At 39.7% G+C, this 11,443-nt stretch overlaps 1 protein-coding gene across 1 annotated transcript in view; it reads left to right on the plus strand.

The window, feature by feature from the left end:
* The window catches only part of cd9a (CD9 molecule a), a 30,692-nt gene extending 22,130 nt beyond the window's left edge, over positions 1-8,562 (plus strand). The window contains exons 4-8 of the mRNA XM_069909272.1: positions 1,115-1,189; positions 4,955-5,056; positions 5,982-6,071; positions 7,799-7,882; positions 7,975-8,562. Coding sequence (XP_069765373.1) covers positions 1,115-1,189; positions 4,955-5,056; positions 5,982-6,071; positions 7,799-7,882; positions 7,975-8,040 — 417 coding nt within the window. The 3' untranslated portion in view covers positions 8,041-8,562. The remainder of the gene's footprint in view (positions 1-1,114; positions 1,190-4,954; positions 5,057-5,981; positions 6,072-7,798; positions 7,883-7,974) is intronic.
* The last annotated feature ends 2,881 nt before the right edge of the window (positions 8,563-11,443 follow it).

Consider the following 11,443-nt stretch of genomic DNA (forward strand, 5'->3'; position numbering starts at 1 on the left):
ATCTCTGGCGTCACTTCCGCCCCTGAATGAGGATGCCATGTGCGGACAAAGGGGATCACTATCTTGGCCAGCATCACTTCCGCACCCAAAGGGCGACAACACGTGCGTGCCATGGAGGCCGCCTTCTCACCAGCCAGGGTCACGGGCACCATTTTACCGGTCCAAATCAGACAGCAACTCTAACAATGATTGGGTACTGGCATTGATTGTACTTGACCAGGACAGCCCCCACCAACCCGCCCCTTTCGATGATGGAGGTTGAGGTAAGTGTTCATCTCGCTAACTGCCTATTCCATAGTGGGAGCACAGAGAGCTCCCGACACCTTACTCTCTCGTGGTGAGCCCGGTGAATTACATGAAGTCCAGGTCCCAGTCGGCAGAGATTTGTGGCTACTGCATGGTGACGTTGACTGTTCGCAGCACAACCTATGAAAAATTTTAACTATTAGTAATGCCACAGCTCTGTGTGCCCATGATGCAGGGGTTAGACTTCCAGTGTCACCTAGAGTCACTATGGAATTTGACAGGCCCCATCCCCTCCCTCTAACGGCCCACCCTCCCCGCTACATACCACGTCCCACCTGCGGGCTATCCACCCTCTGGATTCGCTCCTGCCCCTTTCTTCTTTGCATTCAAGCCCCCCCCTTCTGTGCCTTCCTGATCCTGCATTATGACTCTTAGAAGCGTGATGAATGTCTTTAAATCTCGAGTGTTAAATATTAAGTTAAAGCACTTTACTATAACTAAATTACTCATACTGGTAATCTGTCACCAGAATAATTAATTGGAAGATGCAAGATGAGAAAAAAATGTTTAAATTCACTGCTGTGTGGTTTCAATTTTCACCAATGTAAAATTTGTGGTATAGTCATTAAATGATGATACAAATGTGAAATGAAACTGGGTGAGAAGACCTCTTCCACAGAATTAGTCTTTTGCTGCCATGACAGGACTAATCTCTGGATTAAGATGCAGAATTATTACAATGGCTGCCATTAAAGCATTGTTCTGAATGAATTCATCCTTGGACATATTGGAATGAAATTTTTTACCACAATAAGATTTTTATGTTGGTATAGTTCATGTGTTATAATCTAACACTGTTCTTTTTCAGTTCTTCTTGTTTCTCCTTGTCATATTTGCAGTCGAAATTGCAGCTGGAATATGGGGCTTTTTGAATAAAGATAAGGTAAGTTGATAGCTCATTGCTACTTAAATGATGTTAGCACCATTGAATTGAGCATAAGCCTCTATTGGTCATTGTTGCTTTTGCTGCTTCACTCTACCACAGCAATGTGGCTTCTATCTATTTGAGGTATGTGCTAATTTCCTATTTCCTCCCCCCACATCCAATTTAACTATATTGCTTTCACTTAGAATTAGTGAGACTGGAAAAGTCTTTAACTACTGCAAGAGAAACACAAAAACTAAAAGAATCCTGATTGACAAAAAAAACCTATAGAAACTGGATCAGTCAGCATCCATGGAGAAAAATGGTCTGTCTGCATTTCAGGTTAAGACTCTTTTATTGAGATTAAAGTAGGAAGGGGTTATATCGAGTATATTGAGGGGAGGGAGGCCAAGAAGTGATAGAGAATTGAACAGAAAGTGAGAGAGTTGGAGAAACTACTTGAGAAGGTGAAAAAGAGATGATAATAATGGAACAGGATAGTGGTTGGAAAAATGGTTGTTAATGTAAATTGGGTTTCAAGTTGTCCAGGAGGAATAAACATAGAAACATAGAAAATAGGTGTAGGAGTAGGCCATTTGGCCCTTCAAGCCTTTACTGCCATTCATTTTGATCATGGCTGATCATCCACTCAGTACCCTGTTCCAGCTCTCCCTCCATACCTCCTGATCCACCTAGTCATAAGTACTAAATCTAACTCTCTCTTAAATATAGCTATGGAACCGGCCTCAATCACTTCTTGTGGCAGAGAATTCCATAAATTCACCACCCTTTGAGTGAAAAAATTCTTTCTCATATCAGTCCTAAAGGACTTCCCCTTTATCTTTAAACTGTAACCCCTGGTTCTAGACTTGCTCAACATTGGGAACAATCTTCCTGCATCTAGCCTGTCAATTCCCTTAAGAATTTTGAACATTTCTATTAAATCTCCTCTTAATTGTCTAAACTCCAGTGATTCTAGCCTTTCTTCATATGCAAGTCCCGCCATCCCTGGTATCAATCTGGTCAACCTTTTCTGCACTCTCTCCATGGCAATGATGTCCTTCCTCAAATAAGGAGACCAAAACTGAACACGATACTCCAGGTGAGGTCTCACCAAGGCCCTATACAAATGCGTCAATACCTCTCTACTCCTGTACTCGAATCCTCTTGATATGAACGCCAACATACCATTCACCTTTTTTACGCTTGCTGCACCTGCCTGCCCACTTTTAATGACTGATGCACAGCGACACCCAGGTCTCTTTGCATCTCCCCTTTTCCTAATTGGATACCATTAAGATAGAACTCAGCCCTCCCATTCTTTCCTCCAAAGTGGACAGCCACACACTTATCCACATTATATTGTATCTGCCATGCATTTGCCCACTCACCCAACCTGTCCAAGTCACCCTGCACACTCTTAACAGCCTCTACACAGCTTACAATGCCACCCAGCTTCGTGTCGTCTGCAAACTTGGAAATGATGTTTTCTATTTCCTCATCTAAATCATTAATATATATCGTAAATAACTGGGGTCCTAGCACTGAGCCTTGTGGTACCCCACTAGTAACTGACTGCCATTCCAAAAAGTACCTGTTTATTCCTACTCTTTGCTTCCTATCTGTAAACCAATTCTCTATCCACCTCAATACCATATCCCTTATACCATGTGCCTTAAATTTGTATGGTAATCTCCTGTGTGGGATCTTATCCAGGTAAACCACATCTACTGGTTCTCCCCTATCCACTCTACTAGTTACATCCTCAAAAAATTCAATAAGATTAGTCAAACACTATTTTCCCTTCATAATATGTGTTGTTATGCTTTGCCTTCCTCTAGTTTCAGAGGTTGACTCTTGTAGACAGTAATGAGGAATTCAATTATTACTCAATGCAGAATTTCTCCCCAAACATTGAAGATTGTTTCACTATCTTCAGATAATTTGGCATTTGTGTTAATTAGTTTCTCCTGTAAATTTATTGGAAGGCCAAGTATATGAACTTGACTGAAACGCACATCTGTTGCATAACACTGGCCACATCTGAGAGGAGTTGCATGCATCAGGGAACTTCATCTTCAAAACTGAGATCTGTCCGGCTATAAATTTGTGGCTGGAGGCCTTCTGAGTGGTCTTCTCATGACCAAGAGCAGATGCTCTAATTGTAGTGTGTGACCACATGAAGGTAGAAGAGGGAGCTATATCAGTCACAATCACTGTTCCCTCTAAGCTGTGTGCTGTTTTGCCACCACCACACAAAGGAAATTAATGTGCGCCCAAAAGGCTAGTTACCTAAAATAATGTAGTAATTAATAATTGTAGTATACTCATTCAATTGCACAAGCATTCAGTGCTCACCTACTTTTATCATAGGAAAAACGTTTTTCACAACACAAGATATTTGCTCACACTGATTACAAAAAATTAGAGGGAATGTTGGTCACAATACATGGCCTTTTTTCACTCTTGCAAACCTTTGACTTCAGTCGTCCGATAGCACTTTGGAATACCTGATACAAAACTTGTGGTCCACCAAGAAGCAGTGATACCTGCCCTGCTATTCATGTGGATGAATCTCACTAACCACTGGGACGATGCTATCAATGTTGTCTTTGTAAATCCTACATTTGCTGGAAGCTTAAGTGAAACAACATCTCCCAGGCCGCTAATGTGCAGTCAGCTGTGTTGGACAGCCTCCACATCCATATGTGTGACACCAGTGGACACTTCTGTTCTGAACTCTCATGGAATGACATTGACAAGTGGACAAAGGAAAAGATTTAAAGAGGCACTCAAGCTTCTGAGGAAATGCAGCATCTCCAGAGACTCCTGCGAACCTTTCCCATGGCTACTCAAATTGGCAAAGGCATTAATTATGGGGCTAAGAAGTTTGAGTCCATGCATCAAGTGCTCGCCGAACATCTGTGTAAATTTCAATTTAGACCATTTTGCAGGCCACATTTGTCTACCCTGCCGGACACTTCCTATCTCATTTGTTGGAAGGTTCCACGTTGATGTCTTTGGCCACCTCAAGCTGATGTAGAAGAGAATCTTCCTCTATTCTGAGGAACTGACAAAGGAGATAAAATGGAAAGCCGACACCAGCAGCCGCTTTAAGATTTGCCAAAAATGAGCAGTATTTTGAATGAATGATCCTTTGCCTTTTAATTTGTAATCGAGCTTGTTTCATTGATTTAATTTAAATTTTGGAGAGAGAGAGAGCGAGTGCGAGATAGTAGGCCTGTTTCAGCACAAGAGCCCGTACCACTCAAATACACCCACGTGACCAATTAACCTACTAATCCTGAGTCTTTGGAATGTGGGAGGAAACCATGCAAACATGGGGAAAACGTACAAACTCCTTAAAGAGAGTGCCAGACTCAAACCTGGGGCACTGGTGCTGCAATAGCATTGAGTTATTACACTTTAAAAAAAAACATAAACTACTGCATTAATGGAAATGACAAAAAATACTGGTTGTACTCTAGATCCGGCATTTTCTGCAAAGCAAATTGACAGATTCAGCAGTTTAAATTGAAAGTATTTGATGCGTTTCCTCAGATTGTGTTGAATTATCTTGTGGCAATGTGTAGTTACAAAAGAGCTGTCTGATCCATCTGATTAAAATCCATCTTGTCACTGCTCTTCAGATCATAACTATTCACTATATAAAATATTTGTTCTCCTTTCCTCAAGTTTTCCCCCACCCTTACTTATTGTCAAATCTGTTCAATTTTGAAAGTCTCATGTAAGTAAATCATATTTTCTAATTGTATCCCACAGGTTACTGAGGAAGTGCAGGAAATGTACAAATCTTTGTTTACTGAATATCGCCAAACAAAAGATGAGAGCAAGAAAGCAGCTCTAATTGCAATTCAGAAAGGAGTGAGTTCTTAATTTATTGGTTTTCTTTATAAATCTGGTTGTCTGCTTTATTGAATAAAGTTGCATGATCTCATAACCAACAGTATCTGCAGTTGACCTTCTTTCTATGGCCTGCTGAGTTTCTCAAGCACTTATGTACTGCAACAGTGTCTGCAAACTGGGTTTGCCTTTGCATGGAATTGTACATTTTAATATCCATATGTGATGCTTGAGCTATGGGATAGTTTTGTGGTGAAATGGAATGAAATTCACTTCAATTTGAACTCTGAATTTGAGCTTGTCTTCCCATCTATATGTAGTGGTTAGAAGTAGGTGGGGGGGGGTGGTGTCGGGGGAGTGGTGGGAACAGGAGGAATTACGGCATCAATTTTAGAACAAAATTGTGATTTCTTCACCTCCATTTTTGGCGAAATAAGGGTACAACCTCTTGACTGTGCTGACATTTTCTTGGTCAGTTAAATTTTTGGATTTTTGTTTCTTTCTGCAGAATGAGTGGCACAGTCGAGCTCATATTGCCAATGTTCAAAGTTTCAAAATAATATTTCTCACATGATTAACAATTTTTAAAATCCATTCAATGCTTCACATTTCCCAACACAACATTCAAAATGTGGTGGTTTTCCTAGGATTTTGTCAGGTGTTGGGTATAATAATATTGGAAGCAGCAATTGAAGTTCTTTAAAGAAAATACTTGCATATTAACAGCAATAATCATTCGACCGACAACACAGCAAAATAAGATGCACTGGCTTTTAAATAATAGGATTGCTACAGTTGGAAGATAAATCCCTGCGCTGTAACATGAAGGATTTTTTGAATGGGAAACTTAAAATATGTTTAACTGTTTTAAGTTGATGTTAACAGGCTTTTAAACACTACATTTGTTTTCTATAATAAATATTTGAGAAAACTTTTTTAATTTCAGCTGAACTGTTGTGGAATTGGAGATTTCCAAGAAATAATCTTCAGAGACACTTGTCCAAAAGCAGAAGGAATTACTGATCTCATCAAAGAGGTATGATCATTTCAAAATCCTTTTCTGTGTATAATACAATGCCATTTTCCTAGCCATTGATTAATTCTGTGGCCCTTTCAATGAACTGAAACTAAGATTGCTGGATTGGAACACATTTAGTTTTAAATTTCCATGTCATCACTCCATATACTCATCAGCTGAAAAACTCATCTATGCCTTTGTAACCTCTGGCTGCCCTCTTCCACGAGACTGTTCATAATTTTACCCATGTCTTATTTGCGTCATGTGTTGCAATGATTCCTAATCAAATAATGCATAGAGTTATTTTTTTCAAATATTTACACAACTTTGTCCCTTCCTAGCTTTAACCCACCCAAAAATTCTGTGCTTGTCTGATTCTTGCTTCTACTTCGTATGATCTGGCAATAGCCCTGTAATTTCTTTTCTGGGTTATTCTTGCTGCCACAATTTCTTTCCCTGTTTAAAGTTATTGGTCATCTGTTTAGTTTGACTTTCTGAGGATCTTTTTTCTTTCTTTGGCTTGGCTTCGCGGATGAAGATTTATGGAGGGGGTAAAAGTCCACGTCAGCTGCAGGCTCGATTGTGGCTGACAAGTCCGATGCGGGACAGGCAAACACGGTTGCAGGGGAAAATTGGTTGGTTGGGGTTGGGTGTTGGGTTTTTCCTCCTTTGTCTTTTGTCAGTGAGGTGGGCTCATCAGCAATAAAACATGTCATCCATAGTAAATGCATTCATGAATGTCAAAGGAGAAAGAAAAATCCTGATTTTTTTGGTAGCAAGAGTTGAGAATTTGAAGTAACCAGGTACTATGCTGGAGCCATAATCTTGGGCTGTATTTCCTCATTTCAGGAAAGTTGTATGTTTTTGTTTCTAAATGTAGGCAGAATGAAGATTTTAACACTTCTTGAGGCTTAAAAAAAACCTTCTGACAAATTTATGTTTAAAGAAGTATAGTGCATCTCCGATTATCCTATTTTGGATAAATGATATTTTTGGATAACTAGTCAATTTTTTTTTAAAAAGCAGCCCAGCAGCAACAGTGTTTAAACAACAAGAAGGAGGAAAGGCTTTTTAAGCATGAAATAATGTTTAAATCTCACCAAAAAAAACAACCTGAACAAAATGAGATATTCCAAAATATTTCCACCCTTTGACATCAGTTGGACTTCAAAAATAATTTTTTTTTGGATAACTGATCATTTCTGATTGGATATCCTCATTTATCTGGAATTTTTCGGAGGCAAAATGCATCATTTTGGCTTAGAAATTTGTCAGATAAATCGGGATTTCTGATTTTTTTTTTCCCCTGAAATACTCAATTATCTGAAATTTTTCGAAGCCGAATAGATGTCACTTCCCTGTCCAAAAAATTTTTGGATAACTTGAGGATTTCAGACAATCCGATTTCACATAATCTAGTTGTTGCATGCGTTTCAGGGTTTTTTTTTGTTTGAAGCTGCAAATTTTCCATAGCTTCCTTTATATTTAAAAAAAAAAAACAGAAAAAGACCATTCTGTGGCTCGGTTGGTGTAGTGGTTAGTGTACCGCCTTAGGGGTGTAGGTTAATGGGGTATAAATTGGACGGCATGGACTCGTAGGCAGAAATGGCCTGTAACTGGGCTGTATGTTTAAATTTTCTTTTAAAGTTGAGGTCATTTATCTCATCATCCAAGCTAGTATTCCACCATTTTATTTCAAATGATTGTATTAAGAACTTTATATAATATCTGGTTTTATTTTTCAGCCATGTCCAAAGGTCATTCACGACATGTTCAACACAAAGCTTTATATAATTGGGGCAGTTGGGATTGGCATTGGAATCGTAATGGTAAGTAGACTTCAGGCTATAAATGGGGAATTCAGGATAGCTCAATTTTAATTTAAGCTTCAATTTAGCAACATTTTGTTTTCTTTCCATAGATTTTTGGCATGATTTTCAGCATGGTGTTGTGCTGTGCCATACGGAATAGCAGAGAAATGATTTAAGGATTTGTTCAAACAAATGCATTTCTGCAATGGAATGGAATTTTTAAAACCACACTTGCTTCTATTTGTTAACAGCTTGACTTTAAGAAACCTTTTTCATATTTTGTATTCAGTTTGAGATCTGTATAACTTAATCTTTAAAACAAAATCATCTGTTTAATAGGTTCACATTTTGTTTAACATTTTGTATAAGTTCAGTGAAAAGAATAGAAAACTCTGAAGTTTTCTTTAAAGGTTTTCAATGGATCTTAAATGTATTTGTTGTATTGGCCTAAACTGGAACTTCTAGGTAAAAGAAATCTTTAGATTCTGAGTTTGAAGTGCCAATATAGTTAAATAGCTATCACGAGTGTTAATCTATGTCTCTAAAGAACAAAATGCTTATGTTGAATTATGGCCTGACAAGAATTTATTAAATCCATTAAAATATTTTGTTTATGGAGTTTAAAAAGATGCAAATATAGATATCAATAATTACTTGTTTCTTTGAGAAAATAAAGTTAAATTCGAACTTCTAGAAAATGTGTGAATCTTTTTGTTCATGTTTATTATCTAATTGAGCAAGCACAATATAAAAATAAATAAATATTGTTTAATTAATAATAGAGCCTCAAAGGTTTTGTATGAGCAATTTATTTTAGCAGTTTTGCTGCCTGTGCAAAGAAACTGTTTCTCAGCCTCACTCAGGCGTGTGAATTTTCCGCATTTTTTTTAAAAATTCACCTCTTCATTTTACCAGTGCCCTCCTGGCCCGCCCTGACTCCCTCTGTTCGTTCTGTGCAGTGCTAGGATCTTGCTCTGCCTATTTTGGCTACCACGTTTCCTGCAGTAGAGCAGCAGCGGTGCATCCCCATGCACTCTCCCTCGGTGGCAAAGCATTTCCGATTGTGTTGCAATGCCATGTCGTTTAAGCCAGTGGTGCTCTCTTGTGTTTTTACCCATATCTCGAAAACCACGTGTGAAGAAACAATTGAGAAGGACTAATTACTTTTAAGGTTAGCTGAAGAAAACCCCGAGTAATAGATTAACATCGGTACAAAGAAATGGTTATGGATTGGGCAGGGCTCTAGCTTGTGATTGGGAAGGGGTGCTCCCTGGTGATTGGGTGCAGAGTAGTAGTTGGAAGATTGGATGCAAGTTGGGTAAGGATACTGCTTGGCATGCTAGTTATGGACAAGTACTGCTTGGGGTGAGGGGAAGCAGACATTGATTTGAGCATAGGAAGCAGGTACTGCCTGGTGATCTGGAAGGGGCTTGGAGTCTGGGTACAGATGCTAGTGTCTGCCTGATATACTGTGCTCACTTTCTTTTAAAATGGTTTTGTTTAAAATGACTAGTTTTTAATTGTTTGAAACTGGTAATATTGTGTGTACATTTCAAATATTTTCCAAATTGGGTTGCGTTTTTCCACCCCCCCCACCCCCCCACAAGGGCAGTGCACCCCTTTGGCCCCTGCTCTGCACCTCACTCAAGCAACCTGCTCTTTTCCTTTTTTTTTGACCTCACTCACCTGCCTGGATACTCCTGTATCTCTTTCCCAACTGGAGTAGCTGAAAGATGTGTGCAGGGTGGTAGATTTTGCGAGCTTTCTGCAAACAACTATCCTGTGCCGTAGCCAGCCAGTACGCTCTCGATAGAGCTCCTATAGAAAGTTGACAGGATGGTGGCTGGTAGCCTTGTCTGCCTCAGCCTTCTTACAAAGTGCAGTAACTGTTCTGCCTTCCCAACCAGTGAGATGTGTGTTCAGGATAAGACACTTGTTAAGTGGACTCTGAGGAACTTGGTACACTCTCTGCACTCCTGAGCTATTAATGTATAGTGGAGGGTGGTGGTTCAAGGTCCTCCTAAAGTCTGCAGTCATCTCCTTTATCTTGTCCTTGTTGAGACTCGGATTGTTGTTCTTGCACCATATCACAGGATTCTCCACCTCTTCTCTGCAATGCAACTCATTGTTATTATTGATGAGGCCCAACTGCAGTAGAAGTCTGAAAATCCAAACTGCTCTTGGATTGGGTAGGTTCAGATATTCTAATATTCCATATTCTTGGGCAGCACTTATAAAATACAAATGTAAGGAGGAATAAAGAGATGAACAAGTAAATTTTGATAGTTTATTCATTTCAAATAAAGTATGCTTCATTTGTTTGTTTGACTCTGTTTGTTTGACCTGCTGATTTTCTCCAGCATTGTGTTTTTAATTAAATTATCTTTTAATGAATGCAACATGTTTAATTACATGATGCTGACACATTGTGTTAGTTCAACTGACCTAAAAATGTTTTGCAGCCGATTTTCATTTGTACTCGACATCTGATGCCTCTCATGCCAATGTGCAACAGCAGTTGGCTAGCATTGATCCAGTTGCCCTGATGCTGCTTTTTCATGGTAGCAATGTCCTGGTGAATCCTTTCGCCATGTTCATCACTGACTGCACCAAGTTCAGCAGGGAAGAATTCCAATTAAGATGAATTTTAATTGACGTGCTGCACTTCATGGCTTTGTATGCTTGAAGTAGACTTAAAATATGGCAGGAATTCACAAAAATAGGTTGTATCTTTAAAAAAAAGTACATGATAGGAAAATTTAATGGTAATTTTTGAGATCAGCAGCCTGAAATCCACCCTAATTTTTCAGGAAGCAAAATCTTCATTGTCCAGTGTAATCGCTCCAACTTTTTTTGATTTCTAAATTTAGACATTGTAAATCCCAATTTATAGGTGACGGGCATACTCGTAGCAGGGCATCCCCTAGAGTTGCAAGTAAGTAATCCACCCCTCACCTTCTACCACATAGCTCAGCAGTGACCCGGATATCAGTAGTCAATGTTCCTAATCCCAATAATTCCTCAGGGGTTAAATATACATTACCCCCTCCTTGTTCCCAAACACTCAGGAGCCAGGCTGCTAGAGTTTCTCCCGTCTTTTGCCTAAATCGATCTCCAATGGTGGCCAGCTCTTTTATAGAAAAGTCGCGTATCGTTGACTGTTCCCGACCCCTGTTCCCACTTTGGCTCACCAGGGGGCCCTCTACCCAGTGGTCGGGAGCAGGCCAAGGCCATCCTGGAGTGGGGGTGGGGGGGGCATTGGGAACAAGCAGCGGTTCTGGTACCTTCTCCTGGGTCCGCTTGGGAGGCCGGGACATCATCTATCCCTTCAACTTCTTCATTTACATCATCCCCCCTTCCGTCTTTGTTTGTTTGGAAAGTCCACTGCCTTACAGGGCAGGTGTGAACAGCGGGTAGAGAGGGGAGTACGTCAGGCACATCCCAAGGGGTATCTGCATTATTACCATTGTCATCATTCCAGATATTCTCATCCCAATCATCAATAACATCAGGATCGTCACCATTCCTTATCATGGCACGAAAACTATGTGGATTGGGTTCTACCCCTTGCTTTTCCTT

The sequence above is a fragment of the Narcine bancroftii genome, chromosome 13, assembly GCF_036971445.1.
Source record: "Narcine bancroftii isolate sNarBan1 chromosome 13, sNarBan1.hap1, whole genome shotgun sequence".
Classification (NCBI taxonomy): domain Eukaryota; kingdom Metazoa; phylum Chordata; class Chondrichthyes; order Torpediniformes; family Narcinidae; genus Narcine; species Narcine bancroftii.